At 36.3% G+C, this 19,977-nt stretch overlaps 1 protein-coding gene across 4 annotated transcripts in view; it reads left to right on the top strand.

The window, feature by feature from the left end:
* Positions 1 to 19,977, top strand: part of TRAPPC8 (trafficking protein particle complex subunit 8) — a 51,427-nt gene that overhangs the window by 22,957 nt on the left and 8,493 nt on the right. For all 4 annotated transcript variants that reach the window (XM_053944031.1, XM_053944025.1, XM_053944014.1 and 1 more), the window contains 15 exons: positions 317 to 448; positions 2,081 to 2,305; positions 3,314 to 3,422; positions 4,169 to 4,363; positions 4,548 to 4,678; positions 5,768 to 5,842; positions 6,519 to 6,645; positions 7,681 to 7,838; positions 8,605 to 9,047; positions 11,373 to 11,520; positions 12,743 to 12,839; positions 13,284 to 13,352; positions 13,466 to 13,506; positions 14,951 to 15,136; positions 15,632 to 15,733. In XM_053944031.1, coding sequence (XP_053800006.1) covers positions 317 to 448; positions 2,081 to 2,305; positions 3,314 to 3,422; positions 4,169 to 4,363; positions 4,548 to 4,678; positions 5,768 to 5,842; positions 6,519 to 6,645; positions 7,681 to 7,838; positions 8,605 to 9,047; positions 11,373 to 11,520; positions 12,743 to 12,839; positions 13,284 to 13,352; positions 13,466 to 13,506; positions 14,951 to 15,136; positions 15,632 to 15,733 — 2,238 coding nt within the window. The remainder of the gene's footprint in view (positions 1 to 316; positions 449 to 2,080; positions 2,306 to 3,313; positions 3,423 to 4,168; positions 4,364 to 4,547; positions 4,679 to 5,767; positions 5,843 to 6,518; positions 6,646 to 7,680; positions 7,839 to 8,604; positions 9,048 to 11,372; positions 11,521 to 12,742; positions 12,840 to 13,283; positions 13,353 to 13,465; positions 13,507 to 14,950; positions 15,137 to 15,631; positions 15,734 to 19,977) is intronic.

Below are 19,977 nucleotides of genomic sequence, written 5' to 3'. Positions count from 1 at the left end.
TCAGAGATAATGGTGTTTGAAACTGTAGCCTGAGTAATTGAAAAAGCAGAAAATACTTTTGTTACTCATACTGAAACAGGTTCATATGTGCTTCACTGGAAGAAATAAGAATATGATGGTATTGAATGCTATTGAAAAATACTTTTAGTTTTATCTTTATGTGCTCACATATGTATATAATATTTGCATATAAAAGAATCTTCAACTTCACAGAACTCTTACAAGTTACTGTCCCTCTTAGCATTAAAAGAAGACCACTGTTACCTTTATGGTTTTATTCAACTCAGGCTAATTCCTCTTTTTTCCTTTTAAACAGGATTCAGATCTTCGCAGTGCTCTCCTGTTGGAGCAGGCAGCCCATTGTTTTATAAACATGAAAAGTCCCATGGTTAGAAAGTTTGCATTTCATATGATATTGGCTGGCCACAGATTTAGTAAAGCAGGACAGGTAAGTATTATCTTTCCATATGGAAAGAATGCCTGGTATTAGATACTTTGAAAAATATGTTAAGTGTGTCATTAGTCTGGAAAAAGATGCTTGGCTTCTGACACTTCTGTGTTAGTCTGCAGTATTCTGTTCTGTAATCTTCTGAAATTGATTTCTGGATTGATCACCCTAGCCTTTTACTTCTGTTTTTGAAGTAATGCTGAAGATCACTGACTTGAAATTTAAGTGATGTGTGTTTTCATTTCTGGGTCTCATTTTATACACAGTAATTTTGCTTTTTTGGGCAAAGGATTATTTTTACTCTTGAGATAAGAGTGAATTGCAGGAGATAATTATTTGTTAAACTCAGTTTATTAGAATAATAGCAAAATTTAAATATTTGTTTTTCCTGGTGACTTAAATACATGTTCTTTATTGGAGGTGCAGGTGCATGAACAGTTACTACATGACACACCAAAATATCTCTTTGGCTGTTAGAGTTAAGTGGCAGTTAAAGAAATACAGATTGTTTTTACTCCCATTCACATTCCTTTGCAGGCAGCTCTAACGGTGGTAGATGAACTTTTTTGGATAGAACTTTTGTGCTTTGTTTCTGCATTAGTTGTGGGATATATTCTGTATAGATAGCTTGTGCTTGATTCCTGCTGAGGTTGGTATTGCAAGACAATAATACAGGAGAACCAAGGTATCAAATTCTGTTTGGAACAAAGCCCTGTGGTCTTGGCTGGGGATTTTCTCCCACCCTTCCTAATCTCAGTCTCACTGTCCTGGTAAGGACTAAAAAAAGTATTTTTGCATTGTTGGCATCTGTGATGTGAGGAATAGTAGGAGTAAAGTGTCACTAGTACATGCTCTTGTTAAGGATTTACTGCTTCTACTCTGCTGTCATCACCATACCAGTGTGAACGTATATTAGATTTTTTGCCCGTTAGTGCTGTAAGTAAGGGAATGCTGTTGTCATTTTTTAGAAGCTGAGATTTAGCTGTACAGTGAATGTCTATACAGCTGTTCAATACCTAGACATGGGATTGAATGCCTGGATCCTGATATATGTACAGGAAAGGAACTATGTAGCTGACTGGAATCAGGCCATCTATCTCCCAGTGGCTGATATGATGATTGGTAATTTTTCTTGTATGTAGGGCTGTGTTTTGTTGGTTTTCTTGGCATGGATTTTTGTCCCAGATACGTACACTGAACAACAGTTGGCTGAAAGTATCACATTGAAAGCTCAGTTTGGGTGGAATGAGTTGTATTAAATCTAGCTTATGTCCTGAGGCTTGGCAGTAGAGCTCTGTAGAATTTAGCAGTCAGTTGTAAAGGAACTTCAAACACTATTTTAAAAGTAATTTTTTTTCTTATTTGCTTTTCTAACTTACTGCCTGTTACTATAGTCTTTGAAAATGTGAACTTAATCTGGAGGCCAGGCTCTGTAGTATAGGAACAAGCACTTCTATGCTTAGATTAGTATTGACCAGATTCTGTGAGACACAGTTCTGAAACATTACAGTTTGCATAGTGGCAGGGATGTGGTAAAAAGTACTTTTCTGACTTACTGTTCAGTCTTCTTAATGTTATAATTACAGTCAGTGGATAATGGGATAATTTGACAAATTACCTTTTTTCTTGCAGAAGAAACATGCCTTACGTTGCTACTGTCAAGCCATGCAGGTTTACAAAGGGAAGGGCTGGTCTCTTGCGGAAGACCACATTAATTTCACCATAGGTCGTCAGTCCTTTACACTTCGTCAGCTGGACAATGCTGTGTCTGCCTTCAGGCATATTTTGATCAATGACAGTAAACAACCTCCAGCTCAGCAAGGAGCTTTTTTAAGAGAATATCTTTATGTCTATAAGGTAAGTTACTTCCTTGTTTCTGTTTCTTGAGTCATAAGTAATTTTATTACCACCAATTTTCTGTTAAATCATTAAATGATTTTCTGTTTTATCTACTTTGTTCCAGGGTTGGGTTTTTTCTTTTAATCTAGTTGATGAGTTCAGTTTTTTACTTTGGGCTTCAAAAAACCCGCACATGCTGCATTTCACGTGTGTAGTACTTTCACAGATGGGTATAAGTATGGGTTATTAGCACAGTAATGTATGTGTTTTTGTTACAATAAGGTCTTCTTTTTGAGGGTCATAGCTGAATTGTAGTTGTGATAAGTTTCATGTATTTTTAGAGGAAACTGATCTGTTCTGTTTTGATCAATTTATGATTTTGAGGGCTTTTGATAATACATATTTATTAAAGACTAGGTAGCTCTGTCATCATCCATATAGTGAATTTAATTCTTTAATAAGGATAGAATTAGATGGATCAAGTGACTCATTGAGTTGTGTTTAAGGTAATGGGTGATTCTGGATTGCAGTATAGCATATACATCATGGGGTGTTCAGTGCTGATATTGCCACACAATATGCAGCCATGTAGATACTGTATTTTAAAGGTTATGAACAGATTTCTGTGGTGTTTAAGTTATGGCAGACCTTACTCAAAGGCTGGTGTTTGAACCCACAGCTCACTTTGGTGAGAGTCTTGTTTAATGGTGGTGGGATAGTAAATGTAATTTATCAGATTCTGAGTTAGAGAGTCAAGCTTTGCATCAAATAAAGCTCATAAAAGCAATGCAACCATGGTAGTGATTAGATTTCAGGATTAAAATAATTCTCCTTTTCCCATAAGGGTTTTGCAAACTTCAAACTCCTATTAAAGCAAAAAAACACTCTGTCAAACAGTTAATTGAAATTATTTATTCCATCTTAAAAGTACTCCCTGTTCAAACATTGAGTGTTTTTAACTTGGCTTCCTTATCATTCAACCATTGATAACGTACATGACACTGTTTTCTTTCTCCTTTATTCCAGAATGCAACCCAGCTGTCACCTGATGGTCCCTTACCACAGCTTCCTTTACCATATATTAACAGCTCAGCAACTCGAGTTTTCTTTGGCCATGATCGACGACCAGCAGAAGGTTAGAAAATTTTAAGTAAACAGTTTCAAGTCCCTTTTTTAAGGAACCAAAATACATGCAGGAATTGGTGTCATTTAAAAGAAGTCTGTCATTATGTAAAACTAAAGTGACTGGGTAGCTTAAAAATATTTCAAAAGAAAAGCTTGAGCTTAATATCTACTGGCTGGATGTTTTCAGACTTCCTGTATAAATATGAAATCTGTGTGTGTGGTTGTGCGGACTGTCACTGTTTGTCATACCTGGAAAGCTTCAATGCAGGTCTGTAATGAACTTCATGAAAGAGATTATTATTGTTGTAGCAAAAACAGGACGCTAGTGGCAATGCTACAAATTAGCTTTACAGTTAACTTCCTCTAGGATGAAATATTTGAAATACTCTGATTCCTGAGCATAAAGAAAGCTGAGTGGAAATTCTTCCATAATCCAAGGTTGTACTGTGGGGTTGTAGTCCGTTATAAAGTAAAAATGATCTGTAGCCTGAGTATACTATGTAGCTTGCTAAAATCTTGGAATGCTGTGGTATCCAAATTGAACTATGTTCAAATTATTCTCAGTGTTGTCTTCAATGTGAGTATTTCAAGGTGTCCTACAATTCAATTTTAAAATCAATTGTAGCATAAGAATTATAGTGACCTAGAACTTAAAATATTTGAAGAATAGTTAGATACCAAACTGCCAGTGCAACCCTCTGATGCAGCTGTTGCACATCACAGTTCTTGCCTTTAAGACCGTGTTTCTCTTCCCAGGTGAAAAGCAGGCAGCTACGCATGTAAGCCTGGATCAGGAGTATGACTCGGAATCATCACAACAGTGGAAGGAGCTCGAGGAGCAGGTTGTGTCTGTGATAAATAAAGGAACAATACCTTCAAACTTTCAACCAACACAGTTCTGTTTAAATCGCTACTCAGATAACTCCAAATTTCCGCTTGCTGTGATAGAAGGTAAGGTTAAGATTTTTACACTACAGAAATCAACTGAGATAAATTTGTATTAATATTTCCTGTCTTATTAGATATTTGAACCAACATTTTTGTGCAAGTTGTTTGTATGTGAATACTTCGAGACAGCCTTCAGATTGTGGTGGGGAAAGCCTGTTGTCATTATTTTCGTGCACTTTATTGATAGAACCAATAACTGTAGAAGTGTCCTTCCGAAACCCTCTGAAAGTTCCACTTCTTTTGACTGACCTTTCATTGCTGTGGAAGTTTCAACCTAAAGACTTCAGTGCAAAGCATGATGGAGAAACAAAAGAGCAGGTAAGGAAAGCTACTCTTTCTTCATCCATTTCCAAACCAAACAACTGCAGGTATGGAGTATATATTGAGTATTCAAAATTCTGTAGTATGAAAACATTTAAGCATAAACATTAAACATGAAGGTTTAAGTGTAAACTAAAAAAAAAAAGCAAGAAAAATAGTAGCTACTGAAATAATTTTATATTATCTAGATTTTCCTAGATCTGTAGGGCACAAAGCAACCAAGTTAGCAAAAAATTCTAATGTGTATTGTGAAGCTGAATGCAAAACAAAATACTTCCAAGATTTCATTGTATAAGTGCTATGCCTATTTTGAGTCACACTAGCCTTGACCTGCAAATATGCGTGTCAGTAGGTAGATTATCAAATATACCCTTTTCTTATTTGAGCCACTATACATAGTGAAATGTGTGATCTGAAGAACTGTGCTTATATAACATAGAAACATCTTAATATTTTGATTAGAAGAGAAATGAACATTTATTGTATTAAAAATTAATGTTTTGAATACTATAGATGAGCTGTTGTGCTACTGTTTGACTTAGTACTTCAACTACTGATGCCAAAAGCTCTGATGGACTTTATCATATCCAGATTTTAAAGGTTTTAATTGGTTCTAATACTGAGTAGTACAGTAAATTCCTAAATAATTTGTTTTCCTGGCCAAAACATTGAGAACACAGTGATCTCTAAAGGTGCTGTAAGTATTTACCAGAGTTATAAACATGATTCCACATAATTTAAGTCTCAAGGCTTTCTCTCACATTCCCTTCTGTTCTGATCTGAACTGCTACTTTAATGGTGTGATAAATACTTCTGTGAATATCCATGAAACAGACTGGGAATAGTTCCAATTTACAGTGCTAAATCTTAAATTTCTCTTAAATAAATGTTTACTGAGCTCTCAAGCTGCTTTTTTAATTCATAAATGCTGAGGAGCTGAGCATGCAGCACTTGCTTTTCCTAACTGTTTGGAAATTTGTATAATTTTTTCCCTTGAGCAGTTTAGGAAGGGTATTGGAAATATTATTTATGGAACTTTCTCTGCCTAGGAGTAATAGTATCTAAAGAGTTGTTTCTTCTTTTCAGGGTATGTGTGATGAAGATATGGTAGGAACTGAAGCAATAGCAGAATTTTTAATAAATAGTGAGGAGACAAAAGTGGTAAGTACTATACTTTGTTTTAAAAAAGTGTTTTAGTGTTGAACTTAGTGTGCATTTCAGACTTGTTATGATCTGAACTTAACACTAAACTGACAGAACACATGACTGAATGAGAAATTCCAGTACCTCATATATCTTACCACTTTGTATAAATGTGACAGGACCAGAAACAGTGGGCACAAGAGGCTACTCCTGAACATCAGGAAACATTTATAACTTAATTTATAACACTTACTTATTTTGTAAATATGATGGTGCTTGAGCAGTTGGCACAGGCTGGCCAGAGAGATTGTGGGGTATCCATCTTTGGATATGTTCAGAGCCCTTTGGGTGGTGTCTTGGCAGCTGGCTCTAGATGGCCCTGCTTGAGCAGGCAAATTGGGCTTGATGACCTCCAGAAGTCCATTCCAGCTTCAATCATTCTGTGATTCTGCCCCTGTTAATCACAGTGAAAGTTAACTTTAAGGATTTTTTTCTAATGTAATGAGCATTTCTCAGCTGTGAACTGGTTTGGTGAATTCTGTGTGTATTAATGATCTATATTTACTGTTGCAGTTACAGCTGACACAGCTATAAAGTAAATGTAGCTGTGAGTGTGTTTAGCAATTCAACATTTAACTGTAATAATACTTCTTTCTAGTAGCAACAACAACAAAAATTTAACATATCTCCACAGGCAAGACTAAAGCTCTTTCCCCATCAAACAGGGGAGCTACATATTCTGGGAGTCGTTTATAATCTTGGCAGTGTTCAAGGTGCTGTGTCATTTGATGGGATAGATCCTTCTATTGGATTACAGACAGGTAAGTGTATTATTACCTTAAATTGTGTGTTTCTGGATGGAGGAGACATGGCTTCTGCAGAGTAGAACTAAATTCTAGTGTCTGGTGTTTGACTACCATGATACAAGGCCTTCCATCAGATAGGGATGTAGAAATAAGAAATAAGAGAAACAACTAAATGGGAAAAGAACAAATTGGCTGTTGTAGGAATCCCACAAGGAAGGATGCCAGATCAATACGTTACTGCTCCTTTTAAATCTGATGAATTTTTGAAACCAGTAAAAAAATCAAAATGTAAATATTCCATCTATGCCATGTTGAATCTGTAACAACTTCCATGGACTCTCTTGCTGTTAATTTTTCTTCCACATCTTTTTGCGTTGTTAACTTTCAACTTTTGTCTAAATGTTGCACTGAAGACTTTTTTAGAGATTCCTAAATTTAAATTTGGCTGATAGTTTTTTTTTTTTTAGCATCTTGAATTCTCTTTCCTTTACATTAATCGATTAATTGCATGCTACTTAATCCGTTTTGTTGAATCATTCATCTGAAACTGTCTCTCACGTGGAGAATCTAGTTGTTAGATGAAATGGAGATTAAAACACGTGAAAGTGTCTGAATGAAATAAAAGCTTGTTTAGAGGCTGGAAACCTTTTGAATAAAAAACATTGGGAAGTGGTGGCTGTCTTTAAAGGAAATAATCCTCTAAGTGACTTCTCCAGCCTGGCAGAAATTGGGAAAGGAAATGAATGCATCAGCTTTGTGCACTATGTCTGCCACTTCCCTTCCAGTTCTAGTCAAACTATTGAAGGGCAGAGAAAGTCCACAACAATGGATCACTGGCTGTTGGAACTTGAACTAGCCATGTGTCATGTGACTGTGAGCTTTGATTAGTTCTTTGTTGGTGGTGCTGCTTAATCAATGAACACCGCATCGGCCCAATAACAAAAATTAACTTTTGAGATTGGATTGGTAGCTTCGGATCATTTCTTAGAGACAAAGTCAGGAATTACTTAAAAAAACGCAACTAAACAAAAGTTCTAAAAATATTTTCAGGAAAGTTTGTTTCCAATGGGTTATCTGTACGAGGACGACAAGATTTAGAAATCCAAGGACCTCGACTTAATAACACAAAAGAGGAAAAAACATCAATTAAATATGGACCTGATCGACGTTTAGATCCCATTATTACAGAAGAAATGCCTTTGTTAGAGGTATGTAGCTACTTCCTCTTGGCAGTTTAGAGAAAATAACTGAATGCACTTTATAAATATAATTTTAACAATGCCTAAATCTTTCCAGGTAATTTCTGATCTGTCAGTGACAAACTTGTGTGGGTTTTTTTAAATTAAAACTTGAAACCTCAAAATTAGTATCCTCCTGAAATTGCTATATTCCCTTTAGAATTTTAGTTAGCAACAGCTTTATTAGCCAGATTTTAAGGTAAATGGGGGACAGGCAAAGAAACTTCTTTCTGTTTGCTTGCCATTAATCTAGAAAAGTTATTCCAGCTGGTTAATTAAAATACAGTGCTTTTCCTTTCTAAGGTGATTAAAATGGTCTGGGTAATTGTTAATGACAGGGGCCTATAGAGTGGGATGGATCAGCTAGAAGGGACTACAGTGATCATCCAGTCCAGCTGCCTGACCAAGTTACACTGTTAATGGCTTTGTCTAAATGCCTCTTGAACAGTTCAGACTTGGGGCATCGACCACCTCTGTAGAAAGCTATTCCACTGTTTGACCACCCTCTCTATACAGAAATGCATCTGTCCAGTCTGAACTTCCCCTGGTGCAGCTTTGAGCCATTTCCACATGTCTGATCACTGGATTTCAGGATGAAGACATCTGCACCTCCCTCTTCACTTCCCCATAAGAAGCTCTAGGCAGCAGCATAGTTTGTATTAATGGTTGTTTTCCTGGCATTCCCAGCTTGGTTCAGTGTTCAGGTTTTTATTTTCTCCTTTTCTCTCCCATACAGGTGTTTTTTATAAATTTTCCTACAGGGCTTCTCTGTGGAGAAATCAGAAAAGCGTATGTAGAATTTGTGAACGTAAGCAAGCGTCCTCTTACTGCGCTAAAGGTCGTGTCCAAGCATCCAGAATTTTTCACTTTTGGTGGAAATACTGCTGTTTTAACACCACTAAGTCCTTCAGCCTCTGAGAACTGTAGTGCTTACAAGACTGTTGTGACAGATCCTACCTCTGTGCGAACAGCACTGCTGTCTTCAGCTTCTTCTGCAGACTTTGGGGTTGGCACAGGAGGTTCACCTGAGGTAATACAGGTTCCACTTCCTGATGCTGTTCTTCTTCCTGGGGCTTCAGTGCAGCTGCCAATGTGGTTACGGGGACCAGATGAAGAAGGTGTTCATGAAATTAACTTCTTGTTTTACTACGAAGGTATTAAAAAGCACTCAAAAATGTGGTAAGTTCTTCTAATCTATCTTTTCTGTCATACTTATTAAACACATTAGATTCTGTAATTCTGTGATTGTAATGGTAGAAGTAAATATTACTGAATTTCTCTCATTCACTGTGATGATGTGAAAACGGCCTGTTATCTGATATTCTAAGCAATATTTTTTCAACTATATGATCTAATTTCCATAGGAAATTGTATAGCCTATGCTGCTTTTATTGAAGTAGTAAATACTAAAATTATTAAAATACTAAATTATTAAAATAAATTAATAGAAGGAGGGTTAATGGAATTAAAACAACCTTTGTTTGTATTTAGTCCGTCTGGAACTAATGTTCTGAAGTATAGGGTGATTTGTTTCTACATTTTATAAAACAAAATCTTGTCGACCTTGAATGAAAGATTTTATTGTTAAAATTTGGTTAGTAATTGTATTGTAATGAAGGATATTCGTATTTAACCCCTCCAGAAAGAAGTTTGACTTGCATGCTGTTGTGTAGTTCCTTTTTGGACCATCTTGAGTCCACAGTCAGGTTTGATACAACAAGCTAAAACAGCCCCAAGAAATTCATTCACCACTTCCTGTGCGCAGGCAGGTTTTCAGAAACAGGGGGCTCTATCAAGTTTAATGATTACTTGGGAAGATACATCATCAGGCCCTGCTTTCTCCTTCTCCCTATTTTTATTGCTGAGCATAACACCATATGGTATGGAATATCCTGTTGGTCAGTTAGGGGTCCCCTCCCACCCTTTTGTGCAACCACAGCGTGCTTGCTGGGTTGAGGAGCAGAAAAGGCCTTGATCCTGTGCAAGCCCTTCTCAGCAATAACAAAAACATTCCTGTGTCAACATTGTTTCTGGCAAAAATCCAAAACATGGCAACTTACCAGCTACTGTGAAGAAAATTAACTATCCTAGCCTAAACCTGTACACTTGATGTCTGTACCATGGTTACTTCAGATAAGCTCTAGTAAGGTGGACTGAATGTCTTCTTGTGGCTGAAGCTTGTTTTCTAGGCTAGTTCTGAGAGAGAAACAAAGTTCATGTGCTGTGAGACTGGTTGTGGTGTAAACCAAAGCAGAGTAAGTTGAAGATGGTTGAGAGTGGATCAGTAGCATTTTTCAAAACTGAAGTCATGCAAATGCACCCTTGGTTTAGATTTTTCTGTAGCTTCTGAAATACCAAAGTTAGCATTTAATTTGGCTCTAAGCTAGTATGTAAGAATAAGGAATTTTTCCCCTTACAACTCATAGTATTCAGAAAAAGGTACTTGAGAGATGCAGAGGGTTGTTTGAGTAATGTACTTGTTCCTTACTGTACTGAGGTTTTGAGGGGAACTTAAGAGAACTGCTGTGGTTTAACAGTGCTCTTTGTAGACTGAGGATAGCTTTTAAGTATTCAAAAATTATGCAGTTTGTGCCACTTGAAAGCTATACAGATATCTGTATATCTGAATATTAACTGCAAAACTTAAAAGTTTCTTCTGTAGTTATGATATTGTGAATTAGAGTTTAGGAAGCCACTGATTTTTCCCTCCCAAAACCAAGTGTCACATATTTCAACATATTTAGTAGGTAATGTGTACCAAACTTTTACATGCCTCTAAAATGTTTCCAAGTGGAAGTTATGGTAACTAAAAGCTTCTATATAGGAAAAGCTCATATGTTTTGATGGTGTCTATGAATGGAATTGTAAAGATTAATTCATCCTTAGAAAAGCAGGAATATATCACAAAGGGACTGCTGTCCTGGAGATTGAGCATGCCTAGAACTAGACAGGGTAGCTGTGGTTTGATTCTCTTTTTTTTTTATTCTCTTTTCAGGGAAATTTATTGAATGCAGTGGTATTCTTAAGTGCTTTTTAGTAAATATTTATGGCAAGAGATGTGGCTAAGTAGTGGTCTTTCTCTGACTTACTCAGAAACTCTTTTCCAGAGTATTTGGTGGCATTAAATAGCTTAATGATATCTGTGTGCCAATACATGTCTGTTCACTTTTACTCTGCCAGTTGTCTTACATCTGAAACATTTCTTAAGTGTTTTTCCTCATGGTAACACCTGAACCTTTTTCTCCAATACTTCACACTGGCTGAGACTGTGTGTTTAAAGAGCACCTACCCATGCAGAAAGATGGTTAAAAATAAAGTATGTTTGATAGGGTATCTTCAGTGAAAAGTGTATCTTTGGTTGGAATGAACAAATTGTCTAATGGCATTAATATTGACAAACATAAAAGCTAAATTTCTTGGTGTCATGTTCTGGGCAGTCCTGGTTGTTCAAAATGTTGTCTTTTTTTTTTTTTTCTCTTTTCTTTTCTCTCCTCCATTTCCTAGTCACAGAGTATTAAGGCACACTGCAGTTATTTGTACGAGTCGGTCTCTGCACGTTCGGGCCACTGTCTGCAGAAGTAATGCACTTGGGGATGAAGAAGGCAGAGGGGACAACATGTTGCTCTTTGTGGATGTAGAAAATATCAATACTGTAAGTTCTTATTTGTATTAATAGTAATAGTACGGTCCTGAAGCTCAGCAGATATGAACCAAGACTCAAGTTTTTCTACAGCAACTTTGCAAACAAAAAAAAAATAAACCTTGCATATTTGATCATTCAGTTACTGTTGGAAAGAGTATTAATGTAAAGTTATATCCTAACTCTCTGGAAGTCTCCTATACTAATCATAATGCAAGACTATAGTTCATAGTCTTTCAAGGAAGGTATTCCAAATTGATGAATGTTCTTGATCTCAGCTTCCAAGGTTGTCTAATTCAGAACTGTGTCCCCTTTCAGTGAAAACACTGGTAGAATTAGTGGTAATGTCAAAGTTAGATTTTAAGCTCCAATTTGAAGTAAGTTTCTCTGTTTACATTTATCACCAAACTATAAAGACATTTTTACTACTATAATCCAAATACAGATATGTCGACTACTAAAACAGATGAAAATACTCAGTTTTTCAAACCATGCTAATTTAAATTTACTCATTTTCTTGGTAAAGCTGCTCCCATTTTTTCACTCACAAAGCAAGGTAACTGAATTGAATGTTCATAGAATTCATAGACACTTAGTTGGTAATCACCGAGTTGATTTGTCATTTTCTTTTAAAGGTGTGAATACTCTGGTTTTTTTCTTCATGTACTGAATATTGTCCACCCCTTTAAGGAGGGAGGAATGTTTTTATAAAGGACTTACCAAGTTAACAATGTGAGGCTTATTTTTCCACTACCACCTCACTCTTTACAAGAAAGGAAGCCAACTCCAAAAGCTACATTTTATCCTGTATATATGTAAACCCAAAATAGATCTTGAGTTTCTAGGATTTATGGTAAAGCAATGCTTCTAAAATAATCCTAGAAACCAAGCTGCCTTGTGGACAGTGTTCTGCACTGGAGTTAAGAAGCCTAGTTTTTAAGTTATTCTTAATCTAAAATACTACCTTATGGGTCTTTTTCTGGGGAATCCTTGTTTCTTCTTTGTGTGGCTTTGTTTACTGGAATTGGAAGTTGCTGTGATCTGGGACTGTTGCATTACTTTACAGTGGGTCTTAAATCTCTCCTTGTCTCTAAGTACTGTGTGTTACGAGTGGTGTGAATAATGAGTTAAATTTAGATTCTAACTGTGCCACCTTGCAGTGAACACACTGTGCAATGTAGCACATCACAGTTGTGATTGGTTTTCTTTGACGTAACTTTTGTCTGTTCCATAGAGTGAGACGGGTGTTAAGGAATTTCATATAGTGCAAGTTTCAAGCAATAGCAAGCACTGGAAACTTCAAAAATCTGTTAACATCTCTGGAGACAAAGGTGTGTATTGTTATCACCAAAATGATGGCAAATCTAGCTTCTGACTGATAAAAACAGTTTAAAGAATCTTACAAGGAGCTGAATTTGGCTTTCAGAATAGTTTCCAATAACTTTGTCCATTCCAAAAATACTAAAGCTCTTATTTTGTTATATTTCAATAAATGTATATTTACAGATAACTTACTCAAATGTAATTAATTTTAAAAACAAGCTTAATTTGCAGGTAAATTCTGTGATGTAGAGAAATCTATGTGTGGTGTGGCTGATAACTTTCTGCTCAAGCAATATAGTTGTGTTGTGTGCCATTGCTATGCCTGATTAGCTGTGCTTATTGAATGTCATCATGTGTTTCCTGTTTGTGAATGTTCAAGACTTGTGACTTATGTCTAAGGGACTCTGATTATACTGAGGGTGAAAAAAAATCTTGCCACCTTTTTCTTTCAGATACTAAAGTGGCTAGCAGAGAGAGAGCAAAATTATGTTTTAAAGCAGCGAGATGCAAAAACTCAGAAGGTGGGTTTTTTCCTGAATGTGGTAACTTTTTGAAAAAATACTATTTTGGATACTGTAGGCTGAAGTTGTGAGTTCTCATGATGCTAAAACAGCTTTCTCTTTTTATTCCTTAGAAAATTACACATTTGCAGATATTGTCTTTGGAAATGAACAGGTAGGTGGATGGGTACAACTGCATATTTTGTCTTGTGTAAGGTGTTCCTGTCATGTGAAAGGACAAAGAGGTGGTAAGGTAACCTAGGCTAGTGTGTAGTCAGGAATATTAGGATCCCAGCTCCACAGCTGAACTCCAAAATAACTTTGGAGTAGTTATTTTAAATATATCCTAGCCCTTTAGTTTTCTAGTAGAGGCCTGCAGATATCAGATTCTTGTTCTTAATTATACATTTACTAAGACAGGTTAAAAATTCTAATTACAGCTTATTTGAAAAACTGGAAAACTAATGGATGTTGGTCCCAGAATTTCAAAACTACAGGAGGTTGCAGTGGATTCAAGGAGTCTGTTTGATTTTTCTAGAAGTTTAGGATTCTAGGCTACCATGATCTTCTAATAATTTTAATCATACAGATATTGAATAATCCTTTCAGTAAATGATCTTGGTACTACAAATGCTGTTCCAAAACCTGAGCAAAGTAGGCCACTTGCATTAGGTGAAAAATCTGCATAGTGGATTTAATCAGTTGAATGACAGATTGCTTATTTTATGCTGAGCATACATTTTTCCTGTATTTATTCAGCTTTTAAAGCCAAAGAAAACCTATTCACTGCCATTTCATTTCATAGGCATATAAATTGAAGTAGATAATCCCTCTGTGCATTTTTAGAGTTGGAATCTGAGCTACAGGAACTTTAGCTTTCCTTGAGATTTTTTTATTATAGTGGGGAGATGGGGAGGGAATCTTCCCTTCTGAGCAATGGCTTCAAAGGTGGATTTTCTCCCTGGGCATCAGCATTCTGCTAGTGCAGTAATTAGCAACTTTGCAACAGCATATTCTGGAAAAGCGAGCATTTTTGAAAGGGAGGGGTTGTGAAGCTAAAGTTGCTTGCTTATCCTGTTGTCTCATTGCTGTTGCTCTTAACCAGGCTTTTGGTGTTGGAAGAGCTTGGTACACATGACAGCACAGTGCTTCTGTTCCATGTATCTGTGGGATGTGCTGTGCAGTCTGTTGTCTTTGCTATTGCTAGCAAAGTGTATGCTCCTAACTTAGATAAATAATTCTAGCTAAGCTGAGGAAAATATTAGTAAGCAGAAATGACTTTTGTGTGACTTAATTGGATGCTTCAACTCTCTTTAATAGACTTGATATATCACAGTAGCCTGCTTTGTGGTAATAATCAAAGCTCCTATTTCCAAGTTTGGTATTTGTAGTTCTAAACTAGCAAATTATAGCTCTGCTTTCCCTATATTACCTTTAGCAGCCCTTTAGATAGGCTGATCTGTAACAGGTCAAGCACAGAAACCAAGGTGTCTGGCATCCTGTAGCTTTGCAAAGGGAAGCCCACTGGGAAAAAATGCTACAATGATTAGCTCTGTTAGAGCAACTTGAGTCAGCTCACATCCTGTTCTGAACACTTTCTTCCTTGTTTTCTCTTGTAGATAATAAGTTCAGCCAGTCCTTGTGCAGACTTTTTTTTCCAAAGCTTATCCTCTGAATTTAAAAGAACACATGTGCAATCTCATACTCATGCATCTCAAAGGGCAGTGAAACAATCATTTGATGAAACAGTCAGATTGATACAAAGATGCAGTGAAGTTGATTTGAACATTGTGGTACTGTGGAAGGTATGTATGGTTGTGGCTTTTGTGATAATTTGGACATGAAACATTACCGTTAGAAAAGAATTTAATGTGGCATCCTGAACTTTCAGGCATATACATATGAAATTTATGGGTGAATTTTTTTTCCTGAAAACAGTCAAACTATAATGATGTAAGCAAAGATAGTATCTATTACTGTAATAAGTGTCCCTAAATGGTTTTACATTACTCTGGATGCACCCAGTTCTTCTGATTTCTCTTTTAAAAGAGAAAATTATGAAATCTTAAACTAAGAGATTTATTAATGCTTGATTTTACAGAACTGTAAGAGTGACCCAGTCTGCTTTGAAGAAGAGAGTCTCATTTGAAGCAGTGGAAATCGGCATAACTATGCCATGCTAGCTTCTAAGTTTTGATCAGTACAGCATGTTCCACCTAAGTTAAGGAGCAGTCAGTAATTGTGTTCTGAATCCTATGATAGTTTCTGGGTTGCAAATGCCTTTGTATTATATTCTGTAGGCATATGTTGTGGAAGACAGCAAGCAGCTTATTTTGGAGGGCCAGCATCATGTTGCCCTTAACACAGTTGGGAAGGAGGCCTTTTCATTTCCTCAGAAGCAGGTAATCTTCTACTGTGAAGTTTTCCTTTAGAATTGCTTCTTTCTCTAAATAGACTTAATGAATTCTCTAGTATGTAAGTGAAAGCTTCTGTAGAATCTTTACGTCAGATATGTGTTATTACTAAATAATTCAGGCTGACTGCCTCCAGGTTTGCTTAGTCTTCTGTATTGAGCTAGCCAGGCCCAGTTGAAACATGAGAAAAGCAATATATGCAGGTAAGCATGTTGGTGAGCTGTTGTTGAAGTAAACTCTTCTCTGGTATTTCAGGTAGAACTAGAAACTTGTTAACAGTATGAAAGGTAATGTTTATTTCATAACAAAGTTAATAGTAGAATGGTGAAGTTTATAGTTGTTTTGCTTGATGAAAGAAAACAGCATCTGTATGAAACCAGTGGCTGTCTTCTGGTACATAAATTGATAACAACTATGGAAGTTACAGAGAAGGTTCTGTAAAAACATCTGTACTAAATTCATTTTATGTGGATGTTCAGAATAAGAGGAAATAAATCTTGTGCTTGTTTAGACTTCTCCCGAGCAGCATATTGCTGTTCCCTTTTGTTTTGGTGCCATGCTTAATGTTTTGACCAGTATTGCAAACATAATACATAGCTTTTAGTGAGCTCTTAAAGTTGCAGCAAAGAGTACTATGTACTAATTTTGTCAAGAAAACAAAGATAAATGTCTTCCTATAAATACCATACTATAATGCAAGTAGTGAATTACTCTGAAGCTGTGCATTTGGCTTTGGTTCATCAGCCTTTAAGTATTTGTACATTGCTAATTTTTTCCACTTAGGTATTTGTGCTATGAAATAAATGGGAATTGGCACACATGTACTCTAGCTATGCTGAGCAGTGCAAGAGGCTGTATTAATCTAATGACAACTGTCTCCTCACGTATTACTTTCCCTGTCTTAATGTATATGTAGAACAGTAGATCACACTGTAGACATCTAAGGGTAGGGGACACAATACTGTGAGCTTCTGATCTCATCAAGTTCAGATTCTCAAATGAATAGGAAGAGAAAATAGAAATTAATCACATCTGCCTCCTAAAATAAACAAAAGACTGAATAGGGTATGGGTAGAAATTTACATTTCTTGTTGACTGGAACTCTATTTGTCTGTATCACAATCAATTTCAAATTAAAGGAATTCATCCTGCCACCAGCAACAAGGAGATCTGTATGTATTCTCAATGTTTTTTTTAGGAATATAAGCTACTATATTAGCATTCTCTGTCTAAAATCCATTTCTCATCAGGTTTTATTACAACTATCTTCATATAGATTCTACATTGATTATTGTATTCACTTCCTTGAGTATAAGGAGCACACTTCCTTTGAAGCATTCTGTACTTTGGTTGGAAGCAAGAAAGCATCTGCATTGTCATGCAGTTGAAATCTGCTATAAGAGTAATTAGTTGTTGTTTTTTAATAAACATGTAAATTCTGTGTCCTCATGATAACCAAAGCCTAGAGTTAGCATGAATTTTAAGAACCTGTGATCTCAGGACTTCTAAGAATGGAGAAATTTCATATTCTCACATACTACTTTTTTTTTAATTGGATCACAATAGTGTGAGGAGAGCAGATAGACTGCTCTGAGGTAGGAGGTGAGGTGTAACTAATTAATTGTTTTATGGCTTTGCAGCAGTTTACTCCATTCAGTCCACATTTCATAATTAAAAGATTTGCCAAAATAGAATTAAATTAGGCTAGATAGAGAAAATAACATACTTAATCTCTTAAGAATTGTATATTGTCTTTGAATTATCTTGCTCTTTTAGAACGACACAAGCGGTGAAAAGCTGCGGGGGGGGGAAGCAGTGGTAGAAAATCCCAAACTCAGACTTGACCTCTGATTTATTATTTTCAGTGTATAATTTTGTTTTGTAAGTCTGTATTTATTCTCTTAAGTCATGAACAGGGTTGGAAACTACTCTAGACTGTTTCTGATTTGCCTTGTGCTGACATTGTTGAAGTTGGTTGTTTTCTGAGGACTTGACAGCAGAGGGAGATGGAGGTGCATGCTTTTTACCAACACATGTGGGTTGCCAGTTCATAAATGATAGAGGGCTGCTCTGATTTGGGGGGGAAAAAAAAAGTAATTCCAGACTCTGAACAGGGTGTCACCTAGGATGCAAGAGTCCACTGTCTGCATTTATTGCTGAGTTTTGTGACTGTTGCTTCCCTACAGTGACTTTCTTCTTGACTTTTGCTTCATGCCGTTTTATCCAGCAAAGGAATTTTGGCAGCCACAAACAGCTATCCCCAAGAACAGTCTCACAATGGACACTGAGGAAACATGAACAAAATTCCTCTCTGCCCCCCGCCCCACCCTTTATTTATTTTAGTCCTCTGAGAAATGGCTCAAATCTTAGCCAAATTAATCAAATAACTCTGTTGAACAAAATGAGATCACTAATTTTATATTTTGGTTAAATTCTCTGTACTGGTTGACTTCTACTACATTGTCAATTGTGGTGTATATTAGATTGACTCTTTGCCAGTTTATAAATATGTAGTTTGGATTCACAGAAGCTACTACTATTCAGGGAAACAAAACTTTAGTAAAGCACTGTAGTGAAGAACAGGAGATTGATATTCTTTAGCAGTGTTATGTTTAAGTTGTTCCAGCAGTTGCTGGTAGATTGGTAGTTGGGTGAACTGACATAAATTCATCCTCATATGTCTGTAAGGTGTTAGACTGCTGATTGAGCCACAGTCATGGGTGGTTACTTCTGCTTGGTTCCTTGTGGGACATTTAATGCCCAACAAGGAGGTGGAACAGACAGCAGGGTTTCCAGTATCGCAGTAGCATAACTTGCTGTAGTATTTGATAAAATCAAGATATAACCTCTGGTTACAGTGGGGCTTGGGGAAAGGCTGGGTAAAATTTCTATATGTACCATCATATTAAAAAGGTAAGTAACAGTAAAATTCTATACAAGTATTTTGATGCTCAAATTCATGTGCTCCCTTCTCTTCCCATGTTTGTTCAAAATAGAATTAGATTAGATAGATTAGATAGATTAGATAATCCTTTTTCATTCCAACCACTACGATAGCAATGACTTTAAAGCTGGTTTTCTGTCACTGAATACAGATGTTTTTTGTTGTTGTTTACACTAGAGATTTTTTTTGTATAACAAAATAGCATTACTTTTGAGCGTAGGCTACTGGACACAGTAGGCCTACCAGGAGATGTGACTGAACTACTTAAACTTTTATGGTCTGGAAGTTTGGAGTCATAACATGTAGTGTGCTGAAGGAACACTTACAGAATATTGACTTTATTAAAGTGTTTATTAGTTTCATATAGAAATCTCTCTGGATGATATGGAAAATATTTATCTTCTTACCCTTCGTCTCATTTGTATTTTTGAAAAAATGTCCTTTGGCTAAAGGTAGGGGGAAAATGCTAAATATAATTTGTTGCCTTGAATCAGAAGGTGCCACAAAGTGATTTGTTAATAGTCACAGGCAGCAATATATGAAGAAAATAATCACATAAGGTGTAAGTACAGTGAATTACTTTGAATAGATCCATTTCAGGCCAAGTAATAAAAGCCTCACTTATAAATTCAGCTGAGTATTTGTAAATCATGGCTGGTTTTTTTTGACTGCTATAGGTTCTGTTTCTATTCTGAAGCATGCTTTTGGAATGAGGTAGTTTTAACTGAAGGTCAATTTAAGATTGCACCTAAAATACAGGTACTTTGTCTCTTCTTGACCTTTCTGCTTTAAATTAGTGAAAGGACAAAAATGCATTAAAGGACTTCAAATACATTAAACATCCATTCACAGTCAGGGCTGTTGATTAATATTATTTCTTGCTGCTCTCTTCCCTGTTTTTCTAAACTGGTGGATTCAGTCCAAAAGATTCCAAAAGAAAAATGCAGTGTAATATGGTGGGATGGAAGTAATAGTGGAAGCAATACGACATTTGGCACACCTCTGGTTTTTAAAGACTTCACACCGATGGAAGGTGAGAAGCAGCCTAGAGGTTTGTTATTTGAATGTTGGGATGTTGGGAATAGCATCCATCCTTTCCAGGTGTGCTTCAGGACTGCACATTTAGTCCTGTGAATTAGACCAGTGCTAGCCCAAAGTAAAATCCATAAAATGTGTATAGAATGGATGCAGGCAGAGATGATAATTTTATGTAAGATAGCTTCTTAATATACATGCAGCTTAGTGAGTCAGCAACAGTTTGGTTGGAAGCAGGAATTCTTGAAATGTA

The sequence above is a fragment of the Vidua chalybeata genome, chromosome 1 (genome assembly GCF_026979565.1).
Source record: "Vidua chalybeata isolate OUT-0048 chromosome 1, bVidCha1 merged haplotype, whole genome shotgun sequence".
Lineage (NCBI taxonomy): Eukaryota > Metazoa > Chordata > Aves > Passeriformes > Viduidae > Vidua > Vidua chalybeata.
This window is presented reverse-complemented; position numbering and strand designations above follow the sequence as displayed.